The sequence below is a fragment of the Piliocolobus tephrosceles genome, chromosome 1 (genome assembly GCF_002776525.5).
Source record: "Piliocolobus tephrosceles isolate RC106 chromosome 1, ASM277652v3, whole genome shotgun sequence".
Taxonomy (NCBI): domain Eukaryota; kingdom Metazoa; phylum Chordata; class Mammalia; order Primates; family Cercopithecidae; genus Piliocolobus; species Piliocolobus tephrosceles.
Genome location: NC_045434.1, coordinates 91,561,391 through 91,586,850, shown reverse-complemented (window position 1 = coordinate 91,586,850; position 25,460 = coordinate 91,561,391). Strand labels below are relative to the sequence as shown.

At 48.3% G+C, this 25,460-nt stretch overlaps 5 protein-coding genes across 8 annotated transcripts in view; 3 read left to right on the top strand and 2 right to left on the bottom strand.

The window, feature by feature from the left end:
• NUP210L (nucleoporin 210 like) overlaps nucleotides 1–3,036 on the top strand; it is a 157,353-nt gene extending 154,317 nt beyond the window's left edge. Inside the window, exons 31-33 of the mRNA XM_026447362.2 lie at nucleotides 657–761; nucleotides 2,784–2,858; nucleotides 2,936–3,036. Coding sequence (XP_026303147.1) covers nucleotides 657–761; nucleotides 2,784–2,858; nucleotides 2,936–3,036 — 281 coding nt within the window. The remainder of the gene's footprint in view (nucleotides 1–656; nucleotides 762–2,783; nucleotides 2,859–2,935) is intronic.
• Nucleotides 3,037–3,713: 677 nt separating this feature from the next.
• Nucleotides 3,714–5,129, bottom strand: RPS27 (ribosomal protein S27). The gene is made up of 4 exons (XM_023213823.1): nucleotides 5,081–5,129; nucleotides 4,663–4,771; nucleotides 4,209–4,319; nucleotides 3,714–3,799 (listed from the first exon to the last, which is right to left on the bottom strand). The coding sequence occupies exons 1-4, from the start codon at nucleotides 5,084–5,086 to the stop codon at nucleotides 3,771–3,773; spliced, it is 255 nt and encodes an 84-aa protein (XP_023069591.1). The 5' UTR covers nucleotides 5,087–5,129; the 3' UTR covers nucleotides 3,714–3,770.
• Nucleotides 5,130–10,278: 5,149 nt separating this feature from the next.
• RAB13 (RAB13, member RAS oncogene family) lies at nucleotides 10,279–14,921 on the top strand. 2 transcript variants are annotated; one of them, XM_023213821.3, is made up of 8 exons: nucleotides 10,279–10,546; nucleotides 11,876–11,936; nucleotides 13,027–13,087; nucleotides 13,319–13,396; nucleotides 13,810–13,899; nucleotides 14,020–14,085; nucleotides 14,176–14,229; nucleotides 14,405–14,921. In XM_023213821.3, the coding sequence occupies exons 1-8, from the start codon at nucleotides 10,423–10,425 to the stop codon at nucleotides 14,480–14,482; spliced, it is 612 nt and encodes a 203-aa protein (XP_023069589.1). In that variant the 5' UTR covers nucleotides 10,279–10,422; the 3' UTR covers nucleotides 14,483–14,921. The 2 variants fall into 2 exon arrangements, with proteins under 2 accessions (XP_023069589.1, XP_023069590.1); XM_023213822.2 differs by lacking the exon at nucleotides 10,279–10,546 and adding an exon at nucleotides 11,290–11,673.
• Nucleotides 14,922–18,723: 3,802 nt separating this feature from the next.
• On the top strand, nucleotides 18,724–22,555 carry JTB (jumping translocation breakpoint). The gene is made up of 5 exons (XM_023213820.3): nucleotides 18,724–19,568; nucleotides 19,725–19,762; nucleotides 19,964–20,046; nucleotides 20,843–20,922; nucleotides 22,231–22,555. Exons 1-5 carry the CDS (start codon nucleotides 19,486–19,488, stop codon nucleotides 22,385–22,387), a joined length of 441 nt encoding a protein of 146 aa, XP_023069588.1. The 5' UTR covers nucleotides 18,724–19,485; the 3' UTR covers nucleotides 22,388–22,555.
• Nucleotides 22,556–22,703: 148 nt separating this feature from the next.
• Nucleotides 22,704–25,460, bottom strand: part of CREB3L4 (cAMP responsive element binding protein 3 like 4) — a 7,286-nt gene continuing 4,529 nt past the window's right edge. For 2 of the 3 annotated variants that reach the window (XM_023213818.3, XM_023213819.3), the window contains exons 6-11: nucleotides 24,262–24,354; nucleotides 24,026–24,132; nucleotides 23,841–23,909; nucleotides 23,630–23,714; nucleotides 23,359–23,455; nucleotides 22,709–23,203 (exon numbers count right to left, since the gene is read on the bottom strand). In XM_023213818.3, the coding sequence (XP_023069586.2) occupies nucleotides 23,010–23,203; nucleotides 23,359–23,455; nucleotides 23,630–23,714; nucleotides 23,841–23,909; nucleotides 24,026–24,132; nucleotides 24,262–24,354 (645 nt within the window). In that variant the 3' untranslated portion in view covers nucleotides 22,709–23,009. Of the gene's footprint in view, nucleotides 23,204–23,358; nucleotides 23,456–23,629; nucleotides 23,715–23,840; nucleotides 23,910–24,025; nucleotides 24,133–24,261; nucleotides 24,355–25,460 lie in introns of all 3 variants that reach the window. The other variant, XM_023213817.3, reaches the window with a different exon arrangement.

The following is a 25,460-nucleotide window of genomic DNA, read 5'->3' as shown; positions in this document are numbered from 1 at the left end:
CCAAAAAAAAAAAAAAAAAAAAAAAAAAACTTCCGGTTTTACAGCATGAATCCCTTGAAGTCTGCCTGGGCACATGCCACATGCAGATTTTGGTGCTTTCCCATCCTTCTTGGTATAGAGGTAAACATTACCAAGGGTTTGGGACAGTCTAGTTTTGTTAAGAGGCCGTATTGTAGGAAAGCCTACATTGGTATGTCAAACGCTGGACCATTCTGAGTGCCTGTAGACAATGTCCCTGGAAGAGGAAGAAGCGGTAACCAGCATTTTAAAGTAGCAGAGGATTTAAAGCATCCTTTTAAATCTAAGAGGAATAAATAACAGGCTCAAGAATTGGAGAGTTTTACTACTCTGGAGATAGGAAGAAGTCAAAAAGAGGTGGTTGAACCAAGCATAGTTTACAATTGAAGCTCTCTTCTCTCTTACTGAGAGAGCTGGGTTTTGAATACTTCTGGCAGATACTCATTACTATTTTTAGTCGTAAGTTTTAAAATGCAGCATCTGCTGGAGGTTGCAGTGAGCTGAGATCATGCCACTGCCCTCCAGCCTGGTGGACAGAGAGCAAAACTGTCTCAAAAAATTAAATTTAAAAAATGCAGCATCTGTCCATGGTTGTTATAAAATAACTATTATCTTGTTTTGTTATGGCCAATGTGTAGATCATTGTGAAGATTCAGCCATCCTCAAGCGGTTCACTGGCTCTCACCAGATCCTGCTCTTGACCCTCTTTGCAGTGCTGGCATCAACAGCTTTCATCTTCCTAGGTAAACAGTCCTTATATTCAATGCCATGGACTTTGACATGGAAACTGCTTTTTTTTTTTTTTTTTTTGAGATAGAGTCACACTCTGTCACCCAGGCTGGAGTGCAGTAGTGTGATCTTGGCTCACTGCAACCTCCACCTCCCAGGTTCAAGCAATTCTCTGCCTCAGCCTCCCAAGTAGCTGGGATTACAGGTGCCCGCCACCACGCCCAGCTAATTTTTTGTATTTTGGGTAGAGACAGGGTTTCACCATCTTGGCCAGGCTGGTCTTGAACTCCTGACCTCGTGATTCACCCACCTTGGCCTCCCAAAGTGCTGGGATTACAGGCCTGAGCCACTGTGCCCGGCTGAAACTGCCTTCATTTTATTTCACAAACTAACAAGGATGAAAATTAGCTGCTTATCACATGTAATTTTAACAAGCAGTGTAAATTAAGTTAGCCTTGCTAGTCCTAGTAACCTAGTGGATTAAAGGTCCTCCGCAGCCGGGTGCCGTGGCTCACACCTGTAATCCCAGCACTTTGGGAGGCCGAGGCGGGTGAGTCACCTGAGTTCAGGAGTTCGAGACCAGCTGGCCAACATGGTGAAAATTCATCTCTACTAAAAATAACAAAAATTAGCCGGTGTGGCGGCACACGCCTGCAATCCCAGCTACTTGGGAGGTTGAGGCAGAAGTGCTTGAACCTGGGAGATGGAGGTTGCAGTGAGCCAAGATAGTGCCACTGCACTTCAGCATGGGCTACAGAGCAAGACTCCGTTTCAAACAAACAAAAAAACCAAGGCCCTCCTCACCTTACTAACAAGAAGCAACAAACTGGATTTGGCAAACACACACTACTCGGAAGTGGAAGCCCGCTACTAAATCTTGAGGTGTAACAGCTACTTTTGCTGAAATTCATAGTTAGGGATAATTCAAGTAATACAACAGACTGGGTGCAACGGTTTATGCCTGTAATCCTAGCACTTTGGGAGGCCAAGGTGGGAGGATGGCTTGAGTCTAGAAATTTAAGACCAGCCTGGGCAACACAGTGAGACCCCATTTCCACAAAAAAAACTTAAAAATTAGCTAGGTGTGGTGGTGGCACACATCTGTAGTCCCAGCTACTGGGGAAGCTGAGCCAGGAGTATTGCTTGAGCCAGGGAATTCAAAGTGGCAGTAAACCATGATTGTGCCACTATACTCCAGCAATATCCTGTGATGATTTTTGAGATGGAGTCCCATTGTCACCCAGGCTGGCGTGAAGTGGTGCAATCTCGGCTCACTGCAACCTCCACCGCCCAGTTTCAAGCAATTCTCTTGCCTCAGCCTCTCGAGTAGCTGGGATTACAGATACCCACTACCACACCTGGCTAATTTTTGTATTTTTAGTGACATGTTGGCCAGGTTGGTCTTGAATGCCTGACTTCAGGTGATCTGCCAATCTAGACCTCTCAAAGTGCTGGGATTACAGGCGTGAGCCACCATGTACAGCCTAAAAAAAAAAAAAAAAAAAGTTAACACATCACTATCATGTACATTCCATTTCCCCACCCTTTTTTTTTTTTTTTGAGACGGGAGTCTGGCTCTGTCGCCCAGGCTGGAGTGGAGTGGTGCCATCTTTACTCACTGCAAGCTTCGCCTCCCGGGTATCACCATTCTCCTGCCTCAGCCTCCCGAGTAGCCAGGACTACAGCAGGTCACCATGACCAGCTAATTTTTTGTATTTTTAGTAGAGATGGGGTTTCACTGTTAGCGAGGATGGTCTCATCTCCTGACCTTATGATCTGCCCACTTTGGCCTCCCAAAGTGCTGGCATTACAGGCGTGAGCCACCACGTCCCCCCATTTCCCCACCTTTTAGCCAAAAGCTGAAGGTAACTCTAAAGTGGGTTAAATTGGGATAAAAACTTCCTGTAATAGTGCATTACTATCACTTATTTTGAAGAATTATTTTTAGCAATATTAATTCTCATTCTAGAGTTGACTTTGCCCTTTAAGGCCTTCCTCAGATATGCCTTGTGACATTCCCTTTGTCGTTTTTCCAGCGTACGACGCCTTCCTAAACAAGATACAAACAGTTCCAGCTGTGTATGTATCAACTCTAGGAACACCACAACCAGGTAAAAAAGCCTCTGTCCTCTCTTTGAAAAGCTCAGACATACACGTTTAGTTCACTCAACTTTTCCCTCTTCTTTAGGTTCTTTTAACTCTACAAGTTCTCCCCCTCACTTCATGAGTCTACAACCTCCATTGGCCCAAAGTCGGCTGCAACATTGGTTATGGAGTATAAGGCACTAATTTCTGCTTGGACAAGTTCCTTTTAACTGTAGGGGAATGAAGATTTCTAGTCCTAGACAAGAAGCCTAACAACTTCTACATTAAGTTTCCAGATAAGGCTTCTGAGAACTATAAATAAAGCATCCTAAGCTGTTTCTTAAAACTGGTGTGTTGGACTGTGTTGTAGAGAGTTAACTGTCAGCCGGGCGTGGTGGCTCACAGCCTGTAATCCCAGCACTTCGGGAAGCTGAGGCAGGAGGATCACCAGGTCCAGCAGTTTGAGACCAGCCTGACCAACATGGTGAAACGCTGTCTCTACTAAAAATACAAAAATTAGCCAGGCATGGTGGCAGACACCTGTAATCCCAGCTACTTGGGAGGCTGAGACAAAGAATTGCTTGAACCCTGGAGGCAGAGGTTGCAGATCGCGCCACTGCACTCCAGCCTGGGAGACAGAGCAAGGCTCCATCTCTTAAAAAAACAAACACACACACACACCCAACACAACACTTGAGATAGTATCACAATTAAAAAAACGAATTTACCCAATGAGCCTTAGGTGGTTAAAAATGCCCCCAAAGGGACTTTTAAAGTACTTGGCCACTTACGTGCCCCAAATGACTCTAACATTCTTCTCTTTCTGGTTGCCCCTGAATACTTGAGACAGGAACTTCACTTAAACAAGACAATAAACAGGATTTATCCAAAATGTGTTTATTGAGATGGTTTCCCACTCATGTTGATTCAGAGTGCCTTTAGTGCTGCTTCCTCCTAAAGGAACATCCTGGAGGAAAAAGATTCAGAGATTAGCTGACATCAGTCCAGGTATTCTGCCCACCTCTCCCACAAAAGCAGCAGATGCATGATGATCCACCACATCTTTTATTTTTCTCAACTCTTAGCTACCTACTCATTTATATATCACTTTGGTCACTTCATATCAACTTGAGCCCTTTTATCACCCACTGATCCCTGCTTTAGACAGCAGTGCTTTGAGATTAACACATAGTTTTTGGTAGTATCTACTTGAAAAAAAAGAAAAAAAAAACAATTACCAAATCCAACACTTCCTGTCTAAAAATTTACATTATACATGGTCTCTGTCACTGTAAGACTAAAAGATCCTGAGAAATGTTTCCATTTCTAGAAAACAAACTCAAAGTCCCAAATCATAACATTAGTACACCATTTACCTTCTGTAAGCCTTGCTTTTCCTCCTGTAGGCTGGCAGAGGACAGTGGAGCAGCCAACACACAAAACTACCGTTTGTGCATGGCTAAAGACCGTGGTGATTTTATAGCATCCTGAAAGAAAAGCAGATAACATTTTTTTCCTCTATTACACCCATACCTTTCCTGCACTTATGCCCAACTCATCATCCATTACATTGTTTCCCAACACAAAAAAAGTAGGGCTTGTATGTGAAATGTGATGGGACATCAAGTTGAAATGAATCACTTCTCCTAAGATGCAAAACTTTGCCAGTCTCATACATTCGAATTTTAAGAGTATCCGGGAAAATATTTTCCACAGGCGAAGAAACTGAAGCTGCTGGACAGCTTCAAGGATATGAGACAGCTCACACTCCAACATTTTCCAACTGTTATTGTCCAGTACTTTCCCCACTACAGCAAGCCGTCTCCTCACCTGGGCATTTCACATCCATGAAGTAGGAATTGGGGCTCTGCACCAGGCGTTTCTTCTTGTGTTTCCTCTTCTCCTCTTCTGGGGAGGGATGAAGGAGATCCTTTGCGAGCTAAGAGGGACAGAAATGCAGAGATTTAGAAACCAACGGCGAATATGGGATGGTCGAAAACAGCCCCCACTGTCACACACCGGGGAGAGCTCGCCCCTCGCCGCCCCTGGTGTCTGCGCAGCTGGGCCGCCATCTTATCTCCTCTCCGCTCCCGTCTATGCGGGTGGCCCGTGGGCCGCTGCGGTCCCTGGAGTTAATGTCCTAAGTGTAGAGGGTAAATGAGAACCCTCTACGATCCGAAATCAGCGTGAGGGGAGCGTGCAGACAGAACAGCGAGATCTCCGCCGAAACCTGGACCAAAGCACTCACAGGCATGTTCTCGTGTGGGTAGGTCGTCACCGCCGGAAAGGAGCGAAAGCGGAAATCCTGCCCCTTATATTGTGCACACTACAGGAAATGACGCAAGGATCTTGTGCCACCATGCTTGGAAGGTCCTACTTTGGTTTGACGCTGTGGGGAGACAAGGGAGCTGCCATTTTCGGAAGGTCTTTAACTGTTAGTCGTGACACATACGCGTCACCATGTTGAAAGGGTTACCTTGCTAATTTGAGGTCAGCGTTTGATCACTATCCAGGGATAAATGGACACTTTTAAAATTTTGTGTCATACTTTGACATTTGGAGCCTAATAGGAAAGGTTGAGGAAAACAGGGAGAAGGAGCCATATCCGGGACTTCCGTACTATTTTTTAAATACCTATATTCTTAACTCTTTTTCTATTGGTTTAATTTAACAATTTAGGGCCGGGCGCGGTGGCTCAAGCCTGTAATCCCAGCACTTTGGGAGGCCGAGACGGGCGGATCAGGAGGTCAGGAGATGGAGACCATCCTGGCTAACATGGTGAAACCCCGTCTCTACTAAAAAATACAAAAAACTAGCTGGGTGAGGTGGCAGGCGCCTGTAGTCCCAGCTACTCGGGAGGCTGAGGCAGGAGAATGGCATAAACCGGGGAGGCAGAGCTTGCAGTGAGCTGAGATCCGGCCACTGCACTCCAGCCCGGGCAATTGAGCGAGACTCCGTCTCAAAAAAAAAAAAAAAAAAAAAAAAAAATTCAATTTAGGCCGGGCGCAGTGGCTCATGCGTGTAATCCCAGCACGTTGGGAGGCCAAGGCGGGTGGATCACCTGAGGTCAGCAGTTCGAGACCAGCCTGGCCAACATGGTGAAACCCCGTCTCTACTGAAAAAATGCAAAATTTAGCCAGACATGGTGGTGCATTCCTGTAATCCCAGATACTTGGGAAGCTGAGGCAGGAGAATCGCTTGAATCAGGGAGGAGGAGATTGCAGTGGGCCGAGACCGAGTCATTGCACTCCAGCCTGGGCAGCAAGAGCAAAACTCGGTCTCAAAAAAAAAAAAAAAAAGTCAGGTTCCAGTGAAAGCAGGTATACACCAGAGTAAGTACAGTTCAGAGAGGTGAGCACGAATAATACATTGCTAAGGACGAAAAGTCCAGATCCAGGCAAAATAAGATAAAAAGAACTGATGGATTTTTATCAGGACAATTCACAAAAATTGAAGAGTAATTTAAAGGACTGGTAAAGCTGAGTATGGTGGCCCACATCTGTAATCCCAGCACTTTGGGAGGCTGAGGTAGGAGTATTGCTTGAGGCTCGGAGTTCAAGACCAGCCTGGGCAACATAGTGAGACTTCATCTTTACAAAATATTGAAACATTAGCCAGGTGTGGTAGCTTGTGCCCGTAGTCCCAGCTATTTGGGAGGATGAGGCAGAAGAATGGCTTGGGTCCCAGAGCTTGAGGCTGCAGTGACCTAGGATAGTGCCACTGTATTCCAATGTGGGTGATAGAATGACCCTGTCTCTAAAAAACATAAAAATAGACCGGACACAGTGGCTCACGCCTGTAATCCCAGCACTTTGGGAGGCCAAGGTGGGTGGATCCTTTGAGGTCAGAGTTCGAGACCAGCCTGACCAGCATTATGAAACCCCGTCTCTACTAAAAATACAAAAAAATTAAGCCGGGCGCGGTGGCTCAAGCCTGTAATCCCAGCACTTTGGGAGGCTGAGACGGGCGGATCACAAGGTCAGGAGATCGAGATCATCCTGGCTAACTCGATGAAACCCCGTCTCTACTAAAAAATACAAAAAACTGCCGGGCGCGGTGGTGCGCGCCTGTAGTCCCAGCTGCTCCGGAGGCTGAGGCAGGAGAATGGCGTGAACCCGGGAGGCGGAGCTTGCAGTGAGCTGAGGTCCGGCCACTGCACTCCAGCCTGGGCGACAAAGCGAGACTCCGTCTCAAAAAAAAAAAAAAAAAAAAAAAAAAAAAAAAAATTAGCCAGGTGTGGTATTGGGTACCTGTGATCCCAGCTACTCTGGAGGCTGAGGCAGGAGAATCACATGAACCTGAGAGGCAGAAGTTGCAGTGAGCCGAGATCCTGCCATTGTACTCCAGCCTGGGTAACAGAGCAAGACTCGATCTAAAATAAATAAATAAATGAATAAATAAATAAACAAACAAACAGGTGAGACATGGTTTGGTCAGTGAAAAGAAATAGGGAAGACTCAAGGAGATAATGAGAAGTGAGAGAATGGACAAAAGGAGATTGAATAGGTTAGCTTGAGAAGGGACAGGCATGGACACGGAAGGTGATGGGGATAAGTGAAATGACAAAAGATGCCTTCTTACAACCAGTACACTTTTTTTTTTTTAGACGCAGTTTTGCTCTTGTTGCCCAGGCTATAGTGCAATGGTGCCATCTCGGCTTGCCGCAACCTCCGCCTCCCGCATTCAAGCGATTCTCCTGCCTCAGCCTCCCGAGTAGCTGGGATTACAGGCATGTGGCACCATGCCCAGCTAATTTTGTATTTTTAGTAGAGATGGGGGTTTCACCATGTTGGCCAAGCTGATATTGAACTCCCGACCTCACGTGATCTGCCCACCTCAGCCTCCCAAAATGCTGGAATTACAGGTGTGAGCCACCACGCCTGGCCTTTAATTTTTTTATAGGCAGCCAAAATAGGCTCGAGAGAGACTCCCTTGAATAATTTTTTATTTGCCGGTTGCGGTGGCTCACGCCTGTAATCCCAGCACTTTGGGAGATGGAGGCGGGCGGATCATGTGAGGTCGGGGGTTCGAGACCAGCCTGGCCAACATGGTGAAACCCCCATCTCTACTAAAAATACAAAAAAAAAAAAAAAATTTAGCTAGGTGTGGTGGCGGGTGCCTGTAATCAATCCCAGCTACTTGGGAAGCTGAGGCTGGAGAATCGCTTGAACCCAAGAGGCGGAGGTCGCAGTGACCAGAGATTGAGCCATTGCACTTCAGCCTGGGTGACAAGAGCAAAACTTTGTCTCAAAAAATAAAATAAAAATAAAGGCTGGGCGCAGTGGCTCACGCCTGTAATCCCAGGCCTTTGGGAGGCAGAGGTGGATGGATCACCTGAGGTCGAGAGTTCGAGACCAGCCTGACCAACATGGAGAAACCCCATCTCTACTAAAAATACAAAATTAGCTGGGGGTGGTGGCGGATGCCTGTAATTTCAGCTACTCGCAAGGCTTAGGCAGGAGAATCGCTTGAATCCGGGAGCCGAAAGTTGCGGTTAGCCAAGATCACACCATTGCACTCCAGCCTGGGCAACAAGAGCAAAACTCCGCCTCAAAATAAATAATAAAAACTAAAAAAAAAAAAAAAAAAATAGGCTGGGCATGGTGGCTCACGCCTGTCATCCCAGCACTTTGGAAGACCGAGGCAGGTGGATCATGAGGTCAGGAGATCGAGACCATCCTGGCTAACATGGATGGTCTCTACCTAAGAGAAACCCCGTCTCTACCTAAAATACAAAAATTTAGCCGGGTGGTGGCGGGCGCCTGTAGTCCTAGCTACTCAGGAGACTGAGGCAGGCGAATGGCGTGAACCTGGGATGCGGAGCTTGCAGTGAACCGAGATCGTGCCACTGCACCCCAGCCTGGGCGACAGAGAGAGATTCTGTCTCAAAAAAAAATAGGGCCGGGCGCAGTGGTTTACGCCTGTAATCCCAGCACTTTGGGAGGCCGAGGCGGGCGGATCACAAGGTCAAGGGATCGAGACCATCTGGCCAACGTGGTGAAACCCCGTCTCTACTAAAGATACAAAAATTAGCTGGGCTTCGTGGCAGGCACCTGTAATCCCAGCTACTCCAGAGGCTGAGGCACGAGAATCGCTTGAACCAGGGAAGCAGAGGTTGCAGTGAGCCGAGATCGTGCCACTGTAGTCCAGCCTGGCGACAGAGCAAGGCTGTGTCTCAAAAAAATTAATTAATTAATTAAAAATAAATAAACAAAAAAAATTTTTTGAGACAGGATCTTACTCTATCACCGAGTCTGGAGTGCAGTAGCATAATCATGGCTCACTACAGCCTTGGACTCCTGGGCTCAACTGATCTGCCCACTTCTGCCCCCCAAGTAGCTGGGGCTGGGACTACAGGCGCACACCACCATGTATGGCTTGCTTATTTATTTATTTATTTATTGTCGAAGCAGAGTCTCAGTATGTTGCCCAGGCTGGTCTTGAACTCCTGGACCCAAGGGATCCTCTCACGTTGGCCTCCCAAAGTGCTGGGATTACAAGTGTGAGCCACCGCACCAGGTCTTAAATAATTTCTTTCTTTCGTTTTTTGTATTTTTTTCCACCCCCAGCACACATATAGCAAGAATAATTTTTTTTCTAAAGGCAGAGATATACTTGTGTCTTTATAGCCATGCTGTCCATATTTCAGCCTCCTGGTTACCAAGGCTACTCGTTCATGGCCTATTGAGTGAGATTTCAGGAGTACTGCACCTTAAGTGGGCCATATTAAAAGATCCACGTGAAGAATGACATTTTTAGTTCAAATCTCTGTTTTCTTAAGCAATTTGGTCAGAGAAATCACACATGCGGCCCCCATTAGAGAGGTCGTTCCAACTGAAGCACCAGGACGTGTCTAGGTAGGCTGAGTGTTGGGGCGGTGGGGCCGATTCTGTAAAACTAATTTACGTTTTCACCCTTTTCCACCAGGGGGCAGACTGACTCAACAAATAACCTACTTCTGCGCATCCCGCTTTTTTCAAAGGGAATTGGGATCCACAGAACTAAGGGCTTGGACAACTGACGCTAAAATTCTGGAACTGACTTTTACGCAGCCCCAGAAACCGATGATAACTCATCTTCTAGCTTCGTTGAATAGCACCTCCAAAAATCAGCCCCATTTTTTTTTTTTTCAATTTCTAGTGCCCTACCTACCTTCACCGTTATTCCCAAAACTCCTTCTCTCTTCCCCTAATTCCTCTAAAATTTCTCTTCCCCTGGTCGTCCTGGTTAAACCTCTACTTCCCTTCACCCCAGACTCTGGCCTCAGAATGGAAGAGTAAGGTCGTAAGAGGGGAGCTACAGTTACCAAAAGGCTGTGGAAAATAGCGAGACAGGTAGGCCGGCCTAAGCTGGGAAGGGAAAACCTAGAGAACAGAGGCCGGGCTGGCCGCCTTGGCCTGCCCAAAAGGGTGGGCGGGCAGGGGGTGGAGCCCGGAGGGGTGCCGCCTCTCCTTTCCCCGGAGCCTGGGCGGAGAGCGAGGAAAACTTCTTCCTGGCCTGGGCTCCGTGCTGCCCTGTTTGCCAACCGTCCAGTCCCGCCTACCAGTGCCGGGAGCTCCCTACCCCTCCCCCGGCTCCCCGGTGTCCGCCATGGCCAAAGCCTACGACCACCTCTTCAAGTTGCTGCTGATCGGGGACTCGGGGGTGGGCAAGACTTGTCTGATCATTCGCTTTGCAGAGGACAACTTCAACAACACTTACATCTCCACCATTGGTGAGCCCGCTGGCCATGTCCCAGACCCCTACTGTCTTGTGACCTCCTTCTCAGGCTCCTGGATTACTAGTGACCCCACTTTTCAGTCCCCTTAGAGTAAGGCTCCTAAATTCTAGTCCCTCAACCCCTGGCTCTGACCCCTCCCCCATGTATGTCTCTGTATAGTAACCAAACCTCTCACCTCTCTGAGGCCTTCAGGTAACTCTTCAACTGCTGCCAGCTCCTCATTTTCTTGGTGCCATCACCTTAGTTTCCCAAAATCCACAAGAACTCTTCTCTCTTTTTCTCTGTGCCCCTCTTCCCCTACCCCCACCACTTAGGACTCTCTCGATCTATTCTCTACGTTTCCTGTATCCCTGTCTGCCACATCTTTTTCTCCCAATCCGATCTGTTAGCCTCTTTCCCTCTTGCCGACCTTCAAACTCTCCCATTGCGTCCCCAGCTCACCATCTACTTCCCAGGTTCCCTGCCCCAGTCTCCCTGCACCTCAGCTGAACAGGGGTTTGGGAAGGGTGGAACAAGGTGGCTGGGTGTGCTGGAGGATGGCCCAAGGACTGTGATCATGAATATGCAGCCAGCTTGGTGAGGAACGTGGAAATGAGGGGACTTTTGGGGTCTCTGAGTCAGCCTGGTGACTCATCCTCCTCCCAGGGGCCCCCAGCAGGCTTGGGGGAGGTGCCCAAGTTTCTACTAAGAAGAACATTGTCTCCCCTCCTCCCTTCTTTCTTCATCTCCTCTGGCTTGGGAAATAGACAGGAAGAGTCTTATGACAATTCTGGTTACAAAGGAAAAGGAAAAATGCCCCCCTTTCCTAATTGTCTCAAAAGTAATCCTGCTTAGCCTCAGACTTTCCTAGTGCCAAGTTTGGCCCACTAGTTAATTCACATAGACTGGCTTCAGCTACTTTTTTCCTTACTCTCTACTAGGAGGGTGGGTGGAATACCAAGAGTAGAGGGCCCTAAGAAAACAGAGAAGAGGAATGTGAAAGTAATATCTGGGGGGGAGACAGAGACTGAATTCAGAGAGTTGTCAGCTGGTATGGCTGAATGGACCCAAGAGGTGGCCTAAGGATCTTAAGCCTCCATGCAGAATTTTCATCACCTTTTCCCTCCCAAAATCCATAAAACGTAAGTAAAAATAGTATTCTTGCTATACAAATACAGCTTTGGGGAAATTCTCCTAGCTTGGCATTTCCAACAAGATTGCTCCCTAAGTGCCTCTCCTGCAGAATTTCTGGTGCTGACACTGCTCCCTTCCTGTCCCTCCCATCACACAATTTTACATGTGTGCATGCATGTCTCAACTTCAGTGCATACTTTCCACCCCTAGGAATTGATTTCAAGATCCGCACTGTGGATATAGAGGGGAAGAAGATCAAACTACAAGTCTGGTAAGTGAATCCTCTGGGACGCCTCACCAGACTTCCTCATTTACTTCCTACACGCTTTTCCTTCTATTTTGTTTCATTTCTCTTCCTTTCCTCATTGCTCCTTCTAGCACTTCTAATCTATTTCTCTGGATGCACTCAGCTGTCCTTCTGTCTCTCTTTCTGCTCTCCCAACTAGTTCCAGCTTTTTTGTAACTCTTGCCTCCTCTGGCTACAGAGCATCCTCTTAATTTGACAACAAACAACTGTTCAGTCATAACGTGGAAACAGGCTGTGAGCCGTTAAATGGCAAAGGCAGAATTAAGACTTGACTCTAAGTCTAGTGTTTTCTCCAAAATATGGTGAGCCCAGAGAGCCAAATATAGACCCTGAAGGTGTTTAAGTGATATGAAGCTTAGTGGAGGCATAATGCTATGACATATAAGAGCAGAGTGGTGCACAAATCCGGTTCTTTTACTTATCTGCTGCCTGACCTTCATGAATTATTCAGCCTATCCAAATGTTTCCTCTTTTTTTTTTTTTTTTGAGACAGAGTCTTGCTCTTATCTCAGCTTACTACAACCTCTGCCTCCTGGGTTCAAGTGATTCTCCCACCTCAGCCTCCCAAGTAGCTGGGATTACAGGGGCCCGCCACCATGCCCGGCTAATTTTTGTATTTTTAGTAGAGACAAGGTTTCACCATGTTGGCCAGGCTGGTCTCGAACTCCTGACCTCACGTGATCCACCCGCTTCGGCTTCCCAAAGTGTTGGGATTACAGGCGCAAGCCACGGCCCCCAGCATGTTTCCTTATTTGTAAAATAGGGACAATAATACATGTCTTACAAGGAGAGAGTAAAGATTAGATAAAATGATACATACACAGTGCTGGACACATAGCAAGCATTCAATGAATAAGCAAGGACATCTTGTTTCTTGGGCTACTACCATCTCTGGAAATCAGGTCAACTGTCTTTAATCCCACTCCCCTTTACTGTTTCCTTATTCTGTTGCCCCACCATGTTGCAAAAGCTAAATTCTTGCGAGAGGGGAAGAATTCTTCCATTAGAGAATTCTTTCCTCTATTCCATTCCATGAAACCTTCTCCTTCTTTAGGGACACGGCTGGCCAAGAGCGATTCAAGACAATAACTACTGCCTACTACCGTGGAGCCATGGTATGAAGTGTGGGTCTGGACAAAGGATGAAGGATGAGGCCACAGAATATATTATGAATACAAAGGGTCAGGGGTTGAGGCAGGTAAAAATGGGAGGGGTGTAGTGTGGGTTGCAGAGGGCCCAACGTGGCCTAGTGTTTAGACCCATGGATGGAACTTGCCGGGTCACTTAGAGGGCAGTGGGAAGCCTCAACGGGAATACGGTCCAAGTTGAATTTTGTCATCTTCCAGGGCATTATCCTAGTATACGACATCACGGATGAGAAGTCTTTCGAGAATATTCAGAACTGGATGAAAAGCATCAAGGAGGTGAGGACCCTCCAGAAGAGATGGGGGAACTGGATAGAACCTGGAGAATGAAGGGAGCCATAAGGATAGGCAGGACCTAACTTTTTTTTTTTTTTTGAGATGAAGTTTCATTCTTGTTGCCTGGGCTGGAGTGCAATGGCACCATCTTGGCTCACTGCAACCTGACTCCCGGGTTCAAATGATTCTCCTGCCTCAGCCTCCCAAGTAGCTAGGATTACAGGCATGCACCACCATGCTCAGCTACTTTTGTATTTTTAGTAGAGATGGGGTTTTACCATATTGATCAGGCTGGTCTTGAACTCCTGCATCAGGTGATCCACCCGCCTTGGCCTCCCAAAGTGCTGGGATTACAGGTGTGAGCCACCGCACCCGGCTGGCAGGACCTAACTTTTACTTGTCTTTTGCCCCCCCAGAATGCCTCGGCTGGGGTGGAACGCCTCTTGCTAGGGAACAAATGTGACATGGAGGCCAAGAGGAAGGTGCAGAAGGAGCAGGCCGATAAGGTGAGGGCCAGGCTGAGCAATTTCTAGAACTGGGCTGGGAGGGCCAAGATAGGTTGCATTGCAGAGGACTTGGCTGCTGTCCTTAATTCAATTCTCTCCTTCCCACTTCACCCCTCATAGTTGGCTCGAGAGCACGGGATCCGATTTTTCGAAACTAGTGCTAAATCCAGTATGAATGTGGATGAGGTGAGATCCACACCCCCATCCCCGACCAAGAGAGGAAGTGTTAGAAGGTAGATTCTCCTCCCTCCAAACTGATTCTATTCCCCACTTTAGGCTTTTAGCTCCCTGGCCCGGGACATCTTGCTCAAGTCAGGAGGCCGGAGATCAGTAAGTTGGTTTTGCTGGACTAGGTACAACTCTGGTGTGTGTGTGTTGGTGTTGATAAGAACTGAGGGAAGCAATGCTAAGATTTCTCATGAGGGTGGATTCACTTCAGACAATTTATACCCTCACACCCTAACCAGCCATTCACACCATGACCCCTGTGCCCTTCTCCCTCTAGGGAAACGGCAACAAGCCTCCCAGTACTGACCTGAAAACTTGCGACAAGAAGAACACCAACAAGTGCTCCCTGGGCTGAGGACCCTTTCTCGCCTCCCCCCCTGGAAGCTGAACCTGAGGGAGACAGGGCAAAGGGAGTGAGCAGGGGAGAAATAGCAGAGGGGCTTGGAGGGACACATAGGTAGATGGTAAAGAGAAGGAGGAATAAAAGGAGAAGAGAAAAGGGAAAAGCAGAAAGGAAAAGAAGGAAGAGAGAGGAGGGAGAAGGGAGAGGAATGGATTGAGGAAGTGAAAGAAGGTAAGGAGGTAGGAAGAGGGAGGAGGAAAGGGAGATGGCCTCAGGCTTCAGACCTTACCTGGGTTTTCAGGGCAAACATAAATGTAAATACACTGATTTATTCTGTTACTAGATCAGGTTTTAGGGTCCTGCAAAGGGCTAGCTCGGCACTACACTAGCAGATTTGCTCCTGTTCTGTCACTTTTCATGGTCTTTAATAAAGGCCAACTTTTTGCACAAATGTTCCTGTTCTGGATAACTTGGATTATTGTCAGAATTGTTCTCCACTCAAATCCAATTATTGTGTCTTCAAAGTGATTGATCTGCCTGAATCAGGCTGGGTTTCTGTGGAACCAGGACTAATCCTACCGCTGTCTCTTCCCCAGCTGTTCAGTTGGTAAGGAAAATAGCAAAGAGCAGGAGCTAGAGTGATCTGAAGGTCTGGATATCCTCTTTCCGCTATGGGGTCTGGATGCCCTTGTGGGCAGAGCCTTGTCCTGAGCACAGGAAATTCCAAGCGAGAAGGACTCTTAACAGTCCTAGCCTCAGGGAAATAACTGCACCTAGTGTTTTATCCAGTGATTTGTGCAAGCTTCTTTGATTCTGCCAGCAATCCATTTAGGTATTTGATAGGCATTAATATCTGCTTTTATTAGTGAGGAAAATGAGTTCATTTATTCACAGATGTCTATTGAGTAATTTAAATATATATTGAGCATCTACTAAGTGCCAGGCACTATGGCCAGTTATTTTATTTATTTATTCACTTATTTTTAGAGACAGAGTCTTGCTCTGTCTCCCAGGCTGGAGTGCAACAGTGCGATCTTGGCTCACTGCAACCTCTGCCTCCTGCCTCAGCCTCTCAAGTAGCTGGGATTGCAGGCATGAGCCACCATGCCTGGCCACAATAGTCAGTTAATATAGCCCTTGGGTGGTACAAGGACTTTTTTTTTTTTTCTTTTTTTTTTGAGACGGAGTCTTGCTCTGTCACCCAGGCTGGAGTGCTGTGGCCGGATCTCAGCTCACTGCAAGCTCCGCCTCCCGGGTTCATGCCATTCTCCTGCCTCAGCCTCCCGGGTAGCTGGGACTACAGGCGCCGCCACGTCGCCCGGCTAGTTTTTTGTAGTTTTTAGTAGAGACGGGGTTTCACCGTGTTAGCCAGGATGGTCTCGATCTCCTGACCTTGTGATCCGCCCGTCTTGGCCTCCCAAAGTGCTGGGATTACAGGCTTGAGCCACCGCGCCCGGCCTTTTTTTTTTTTTTAAACCGAGTCTGGCTCTGTCGCCCAGGCTGGAGTGCAGTGGCATGATCCCAGCTCACTGCAACCTCTGCCTCCCGGGTTCAAGTGATTCTTCTGCCTCAGCCTCCCGAGTAGCTGAGATTACAGGCACGCACCACCACACCTGGCTAATTTTTGTGTTTTTAGTAGAGACAGCGTTTTGCCATGTTGGCCAGGCTGGTCTTGAACTCATGGGCTCAAGTGATTGTCCTGCCTCAGTCTCCCAAACTGCTGGGATTACAGGCGTGAGCCACTGCGCCCAGCCTGGGACAAGCAAATTTTAACAAAAACAGCTCTTTGGCTGGGCATGGTGGATCACGACAGGAGTTCAAGACCAGCCTGGCCAACATAGTGAAACCCCGTCTCTACTAAAAATAAAAAAAAAAATTAGAGGGTGCCTGTAGTCCCAGCTACTTGGGATGCTGAGGCAGGAGATCCGCTTAAACCTGGGAAGTGGAGGTTGCAGTGAGCCGAGATCACGCCACTGCACTCCAGCCTGGGCAACACAGCCAGACTCTGTCTCAAAAAAACAAAAACAAAAACAGCTCCTTACTGAATAACAAAGATGGCAAAACTACTGGAAATGCAAATGAAAATTCAGGCTTGGGCTGGGCACGGTGTCTCACGCCTGTAGTCCCAGCCCTTTGGGAGGCCAAGGCGGGTGAATCACTTCAGGTTGGGAGTTCGAGACCAGCCTGCCCAACATGATGAAACCCCATCTCTACTAAAAATACAAAAAATTTAGCTGGGCGTGGTGGCGGGTGCCTGTAATCCCAGCTACTCAGGAGGCTGAGGCAGGAGAATCACTTGAACCTAGGAGGCGGAGGTTGCGAGCAGAGATCGCGCCATTACACTCCAGCCTGGAGACAGACTCCATCTTAAAAAAAAAAAAAAAGAAAAGAAAATTCAGGCTTGATGCACAGCATCCTTAAGTATATATATATTATATATTACAATATATAATTGCATATAACATAAATGTAAGGATAATATATAATATAATTTATAAAATATAAATATATAAAATACATAAATATATATTATAAAATTATATAATATATAATTATTTATAATGTATATTTTAATATATAATATATATATCCCCCTTTCACCATACATAATATTTTTCACACAGCAAAATGTAGTAACTTGATAAATGCAGTAAGTATCCAAGCATTGATGGGGTAATGATAAGCCTTATTTGTGGCTTATGTTTAAGTTCTTTTTTTTTTTCTTTTTGAGATGAAGTCTCACTCTTGTTGCCCAGGCTGGAGTACAATGGTGTGATCTCGGCTCACCGCAACCTCTACCTCCCGGGTTCAAGTGATTCTCCTGCCTCACCCTCATGAGTAGCTGGGATTACAGGCATACGGCACCATGCCCAGCTAATTTTGTATTTTTAGTAGAGGTGGGATTTCTCCATGTTGGTCAGGCTGGTCTCAAACTCCCAACCTCAGGTGATCCACCCACCTCGGCCTCCCAAAGTGCTGGGATTACAGGCGTGAGCCACCGCGCCCAGCCACATACACTGTCAATCCCAAAATAAAGTATTCTATCCCTTAGAGCTGTTGGGGAGGGCAGAAGCAGTGGTCTTTAGCCCAGAAAGATGCCTTGGGGGAGGAGAATGGGGAGCAGAATTAACAAGAAAAAAAATACGAAAATAAGCCCTTTGATCTTCAGAGGTGGGGTCCACATTATTTTATTAGCGCCCATGTTTATATGAAGTTTATTTAAGTACCTCCTTGTCTATCGAGCATCTAAGAAAACTAAAATCACATGGTCCCAATGTCTTGGGAGGCTGCAGGTAACACATATGTGAAACTAGGGGGCAAATTAGGGCAGAATTAGGATAGATTAATACATTACCAAGGCCCAGGGCGGTGGCTTACGCCTGTAATCCCAGCACTTTGGGAAGCTGAGATGGAGGCAGGTGGATCCCTTGAGCTCAAGAGTTCCAGATCAGCCTGTGCAACATGGCAAAACCTCCTCTCTACCAAAAATACAAAAAATTTTAGCCAGGCATGGTGGCACTTGCCTATGGTCCCAGCTACTCGGGAGGTTGAGGTGGGAGGATCCCTCGAACCCAGGACGGGGAGGTTGCAGTGAACCACGATCACACCACTGCATTCTGGCCTGGGTGACAGACCGAGACCCTAAGAAAAAAAATAAAAGTAAATGAAAATTCATTATCAGACAGTAAAGCATGAACCCAGAGTGCTGGTCAAGTCACTGCAGGTCTGAGTGTATATCAAGGTTTCACTACATAGGATGAAAAGCAGGCAATGAATCTTTGGCCTGGGTGTTGACAGTCTAGGCTCAAGCCTCAGCTTTCCCACTCACTAGCTTGCTGACCTTGGACAAGTCACTTATATTCTCTGAACTTACTCATGGGAGACACATTTCATTTGCCTCTCGCAAGAAAAAGTCCTGGTAAATGCACATTAGCATTTCCGTTTCACACAGAACACTGAGAGTCAGATACTGTCCTAAGATCATGGAGTTAATAACCACCAGAAGCTAGACTCAACACTTATTGGAACTTCAAATCTCATGCTTTTCTCATTGCACTTATGATTACTCCACTATGTAGGAGCAAGGGAGAGTTGAGAACATTTGAAGAGGTTATGCAAAGGACCAGCTCTGCGGAGTAGGCTTAGCAAGTAACAGGAGGGAAGGTGACACCGTTCATCTGTGTAGCGGAGTGGGAGCCAGGAGACAAGGAGAAAGTTTCACGTTCGCCATGTGTCTCGGATATTCCCGCTTCTGCAGGGACGAGAACGCGCCGTTTCGCCTCCATCCCTTGACCTCCAACACAGTTTCTCCACTGGACCATCAGTGCCGATGAAGGGGCAGCTGCAGAAGGATGACAGAGAAACTAAAGCTTGACGGTGAATCCTAGGGTTTTAAGGAGAGAGCAAAGTCCTGGGACGGCGACGTATTGTCCCTGCTCACCAGCCCAGAATGAACAAACAGGCGCCAGCCAGGGAACAGCGAGCCAAGAATCGGGACGAACCTCTGCAACCGCCATTTGCCATTCTCGCAAAGACTACCGGGACCACAATGCAACGGGGCGCCGAGCTAATTCCCAGCAGGCGAGGCGCCACCGACCGCGGAAGACTACAAGCCCCAGCGGGCTACGACGGAACGCGCCCGGGAACAGCGGGCCCCCAGCTCGGGCCAGCGCCCGAGGATCATCCACAGGGCTAGATGGCTGCGTCGGGGGCGGGAGCGGAGGTGAGCGGGCGCTAGGGCCGTGCGCCCCCGCCGGCCCTTCCTCCAGCTCCCTGTGGACCCCGCAGAAGGCGCTCGCCTTCCTAGCCCGCAAACGCGTAATCGATTTTTCTCGCTGTGGCAACGGGGACGTCCCGAAAGATCCTCTGCTCGGATAGGCAACTTCGGCCTTCCCTGCCCTGACCTGGAACCTCTGGGAGGGCTGCAGAGTAAGTGCCGCCTCTGCGCTCTGACAGAGGCACGAGGCCTGCGGAGTAGGTCCCTCTGTTCCGACAGGTGCGACACTTAGCGCTCCATGCCTGCGGGCTCCGGGAGGCATGGCCTCCCCCAGGGCCGCCACCTCTGCTGGTTGCTCTGTGCTTTCACCTTAAAGCTCTGGTAAGGAGGGTGTAAGGGGAAGGAAAAGGAGGTCACTGGAGGACAGGATCGTTCCCGGCCCCGGGGTTGGGGGAGACCTTATCCATGGACAGCGCAGGAGGGGGTGCCCTATTTTCTGGATTTTGACTTTCGTCCCTTCCGCCCACTCCGCTACAGTCAAGCAGAGGCTCCCGTGCAGGAGGAGAAGCTGTCAGGTGGGTGATTGTCTGGGAACCCGACACTTCCGTCGTTTGTTTTTGGTTTTAGTATCTTCCCCATATACCAAGAGCACAGGTGGAAAAGGGCGGCACCACATGGAATGAGGGCAAGCGCTGTGCCGGGAATTTGGATGGGCAGAGCCTTTGGGAGAAATGTTTTCTGAATGGTCTGGGGTTGGCATTTATCTTTCCTTTCAGCGAGCACCTCAAATTTGCCATGCTGGCTGGTGGAAGAGTTTGTGGTAACAGCAGAGTGCTCTCCATGCTCTAATTTCCAGGCTGTGAGTATCTGTTTCTCTACCCCCCCCCTTTTTTTTTTTGACATCTAAGCAAACAGTTGTGCAACATCTTAACATCCTAGTCTTATTAAGCTGCCTTTGCATCATCTTTTTTTCTTTCTTCTTGCAGTCTCAGTGTATGTCCAAATCTGTACTTGCCTTTCCCCTGAAAATGTGCCCCTTTCTTTCCAAGCTAATGGCAGTATTCAACTGATAACTATGTTTTTTGTTTGTTTGTTTGTTTGTTTTTGAGACGGAGTCTCACTCTGTTGCCCAGGCTGGAGTGTAGTGGTGTGGTCTCGGCTCACCACGACCTCCACCTCCCGGGTTCAAGCGATTCTCCTGCCTCAGCCTCCCGAGTAGCTAACTGGGACTAAAGGCGCGTTCTACCTTGCTTGGCTAATTTTTGTATTTTTAGTAGACTCGGGTTTCACTATGTTGGGCAGGCTGGTCTCTTAACTCCTCACTTCGTGATCTGCCTGCCTCAGCATTCCAAAGTGCTGGGATTACAGGCGTGAGCCACCGTCCCTGGCCTCAAATGATAACTACATTTTATTCACTTTTAGTATAGTAGGCTCTGGAATGGAATGTATCCTTGCCTCTCCTAGATTGTTGCCTCTGAAGCATTCTAACATGCAGCCACCACCTCCACCATCCGCATCAGAACTCTTTCATTAGCTCTCTGTTGCCTACCACTCCAAACCATAACAGTTGGGCACCTGCACCTTCTGAATGGCAGCCTTTTTGTTTCTCCTGTTGCCCCTTCCTAACATGTACTTTGCTCCTTTTCTCCTGGCAGAAAACTACCCCTGAGTGTGGTCCCACAGGGTATGTAGAGAAAATCACATGCAGCTCATCTAAGAAAATTGAGTTCAAAAGGTGAGTGCTGTTTCTCTTCTCTGAGATCACCTCCTTTGCTCCTATGACTTTAGATGGATGCTCCCACCTTTTCCCCTGGTCTGGTAGTAGCATGGAATATTTGAAAGAAGAGGGGGCCTGGCTCACACCTATAATCCCAGCACTTTGGGAGGCTGAGGCTAACGGATCACCTAAGGTCAGCAGTTCAAGATCAGCCTGGCCAACGTGGTGAAACCCCATCTCTACTAAAAATACAAAAATTAGCTGGTGTGGTGGTGGGTGCCCATAATCCCAGCTACTTGGGAGGCTGAGGCAGGGAGAATCGCTTGAACCTAAGAGGCAGAGGTTAAAGTGAGCCAAGATCATGCCACTGCACTCCAGCCTGGGCAATGAAGCGAGACTGTGTCTCAAAAAAAAAAAAAAGAGGCCGGGAGGGGTAGCTCACACCTGTAATCCCAGCACTTTGGGAGACCGAGGCGGGTGGATCACGAGGTCAGGAGTTCAGTACCAGCCTGGCCAAGATGGTGAACCCCCATCTCTATTAAAAATTCAAAAATTAGCCGGGCATGATGGCGGGCACCTGTAATCCCAGCTACTTGGGAAGCTGAGGCAGAGAACTGCTTAAACCTGGGCGGGGGAGGGGTGTGACCTCAGTGAGCCGAGGTCACACCACTGCACTCCAGTCTGGGTGACAGAACGAGACGCCATCTCAAAAATAAATAAGAACAAAGAAGACGGGATTTGGAGCCAAATTACTTGAACCTAAGTTCCAGCTCTATTCCTCTGCACTATGTTATTGGCCATATTTTCTCATCAGTAAAATTGGTTAATACTAGCTCTGCTTATCCAGAGAATAAATTAAATGATCTAAGCCGGGCGTGGTGCCTCAAGCCTGTAATCCCAGCACTTTGGAAGGCCAAGACGGGCGGATCACGAGGTCAGGAGATCGAGACCATCCTGGCTAACACCGTGAAACCCCGTCTCTACTAAAAAAATACAAAAAACTAGCTGGGCGAGGTGGCGGGCGCCTGTAGTCCCAGCTACTTGGGAGGCTGAGGCAGGAGAATGGCATAAACCCGGGAGGTGGAGCTTGCAGTGAGCTGAGATCTGGCCACTGCACTCCAGCCTAGGCGACAGAGCGAGACTCCGTCTCAACAACAACAACAACAAAAATGACCTATTTGAGAGGGATTTATGTACTGTACACACAACAGAAGCCTGGCTCTGATTTCCTCTTGAATATATCCTGGTTAGGCTGAAGTAGAAGGGAGATTAGAGGGAGAAGCTATCTGGCCTTCCCTGGGAATAACTATTCCTTCCTGCCCTCAGCTGCCGCTCAGCTTTGATGGAACAACACTTATTTTGGAAGTTCGAAGGGGCTGTTGTGTTTGTGGCCCTGATCTTCGCTTGTCTTGTCATCATTCGTCAGCGACAACTGGACAGAAAGGCTCTGGAAAAGGTCCGGAAGCAAATTGAGTCCATATAAGCTACATTCCACCCTTTTATCCTGGGTCTTAGAGACCCAATCTCAGACAGTGAAAGTGAAATGGACTGATTTGCACTCTTGGTTCTTTGGAGGCTTGTGGTGGAATCCCCTTTTCCCCGCCGTCTTCTTTCAGATCATTAATGAGCAGAATAAAAAGAGTAAAATGGTTTCCTTCCCTTCTGTAACTTGGAGCGGGAAGTCATGGGGGCAGAGAGGGAAAGGAGGTGGGTAGATTAAGGCCCCAATCTACCAAGTCTTGCCCACTACTTCTCCCTTGTTTTCCCCCTCTTCTACTACTTATTTCAGACTTCTGGGATACAATTTCAGTTAAAACGTTTATTTATCACTCAAAACTTATTTCCCCTCAACCCTGTCCCCAAAGAAGAAATAAAATCATAGATACATAACAAAAGTATTTGAGGTACCCTCTGATATATGCAAACAAATGCAGACTGGGCCTCAGGCAGAGAGAGACTAAAGGACATCTCTTGGGGTGTCCTGAAGTGATTTGGACCCCTGAGGGCAGACACCTAAGTAGGAATCCCAGTGTGAAGCAAAGCCGTAAGGAAGCCCAGGATTCCTTCTTGTGATCAGGAAGTGGGCCAGGAAGGTCTGTTCCAGCTCACATCTCATCTGCATGCAGCACGGTCCCGATGCGCCCACTGGGTCTTGGCTTCCCTCCCATCTTCTCAAGCAGTGTCCTTGTTGAGTCATTTGCATCCTTGGCTCTAGGTGGCTCCCTCAGTCTGGACTCTACCACTTGGGTCTCCAGATTTTCTGTTATGTCCTTGTGGGTCAGGATATTTCTGGAAGTCACTGTGAGGTGAAGGAAAGAAGGCAGTAGTAGAGTGCTCCCCTGGGTAGGAGACCCTAGACAGGACAGGCCCTCCCTCCTGCTTCTTGACGACCTTGGAGAACATAGTCCCCATCCCTTGCTCAGCCAGGGGTTGCTCCCTGCCCTTGCCTCTCACCTCCGTGAGGCTGGTAATCCTCAGGCCCAGCTTCTGGTCGACCTTGGAATGGACTGAAGCTGGGCAGGATGATGAGAGCCAGGGAAAAAAGAAGAATCTGGGAGGAAGCAAGAGGAAGAGATGAAGGGAGTAGGGGGCAGAGTGAACGGAGGCCAGCTGGGGTTATTGGACGTGGGAAGTAGATCTGGCTGGGTAGTTGGGGTATAAGGATAGAAGTGTGGGGGAAGATGGTGGATGTGGGTGCAGATGGGAGTACATAGACTAATGGTACCAGAACACAAGTGCTGGTCTGGGCGGCTTTGTTGGAAGTTTGAGCAATTAGCGTCTGCAGCTGGCGGAGCTGAGCTACCAAGGAGCTGGGAAAGGAGAAATGAAGAGTTAGTATCTTCTGGGTACCAGGAGCCAAGAATGGCGCCCCTGTGTGCTGTACCCGCCTTCAAAACACACACACACACACACACACACATAATGCTTTCACTCACATATTGTGCCTCTCCAGCTCCTGGACTTTTTTCTGTAATTCTTGGTTCTGTGCAGAACAGGCTGCCACCCTAGAGTGTGGGGAGGTAGGATAAGGCTCAGCAACCTGAGTCCCTTACCTTGCCTGCCGTGGTGAGGAAGGGGCCTAGACATGGCCCACAGGAAGCCAGAAATAACCCAGGCATACCTGCTCTCCAGCCCATCAATGTACTCCTTCTTCCGCCGCCGACTGTCCTGAGCTGACTGCTTGTTACGGATTTTCCTCCTGACCTTCTTGAGGACCCTCTCCTCTGCCTGGAGGCCCCGGATGTGTGAGTCCTGGGTCCTTCACCTGCCCCCAACTCCCCAGTGCTTCTCCTGGGATATTGGCCAGGGTCATGGTGAGGCCCCTGGGTTGGGATACCCTTAGGGGAAGCATGTTACCTTGGTGAGGGGCAGGTGAGAGGGCAGAGAAACCCCTTCCTGCCCCAGCAGACGCTTCTCCTCATCCGTCAGGAACAGGGTTTGACAGGGCAGCTGGGGGTAGGGGCAGGAGAAGATGCAATAGGATTGAGGAGGGGGTCATCCCATTTGCAACACCCAGGCTACTCCCTCTACATGCCTTCTGGAGAGTGCTTCCTGTTTGCACTGGGAGACAACTTTAATCTAGAGGTGAGGTGAGGGGCAGAGACCTTAATTCCGACAGGTTCTAGATCAAGCCAAAGGGACTTCCTGAGGCCAAGAAGGGAGAGAGGAGGGTATTGTCATATCCTTCACCCAGAGACTTAGGACCTTGGCACTCTGAGCAAGCTAGGGAAAGCTTATTCTGGTCCATGTCTCCCCATACCCAAAAGAACCTGAAAGAACTCACTACAGTGAAGTTTACATAATTTCTTTACAGCAAGCACATGATTCACTTTCAGCCATTAACTTTCATTTGGCAGAGTGTGTTATCCAGTTGCGCATCAACCACAGGGAATTCTGTGGGGCAGTGGCCTATTCTCCCCTAGGGTCTAAGCTCCGCTTCTCAGACTAAGGTTCTGTCCCCTCTCATACAAAGCTTCCCAAAGGCAACCATACGTCTCCCAGCGAATCACAGGAGAGGATGTAGGGAGAGTAGATGCTGCTGGTGATGAACCTGAGCCCATCAACTGAGTAACTTGCCTTTCTCACTAGTATTTCTTTTTGAAAGATGTATGTGGCCAGGCACGGTGGCTCACGCCTGTAATCCCAGCACTTTGGGATGCCAAGGTGGGCGGATTACCTGAGGTCAGAAGTTCGAGACCAGCCTGGCCAACATGGTGAAACCCTGCCTCTACTAAAAATACAAAAATTAGGCCGGGCGCGGTGGCTCACGCCTGTAATCCCAGCACTTTGGGAGGCCGAGGTGGGCTGATCACGAGGTCAGAAGATGGAGACCATCCTGGCTAACATGGTGAAACCCCGTCTCTACTAAAAATACAAAAAATTAGCCAGGCGTGGTGGCGGGCCCCTGTAGTCCCAGCTGCTCAGGAGGCTGAGGCAGGAGAATGGCGTGAACCCAGGAGGCGCAGCTTGCAGTGAGCCGAGATTGCATCACTGCACTCCAGCCTGGGTGACAGAGCGAGACTCCATCTCAAAAAAAAAAAAAAAAAAAAAAAAGG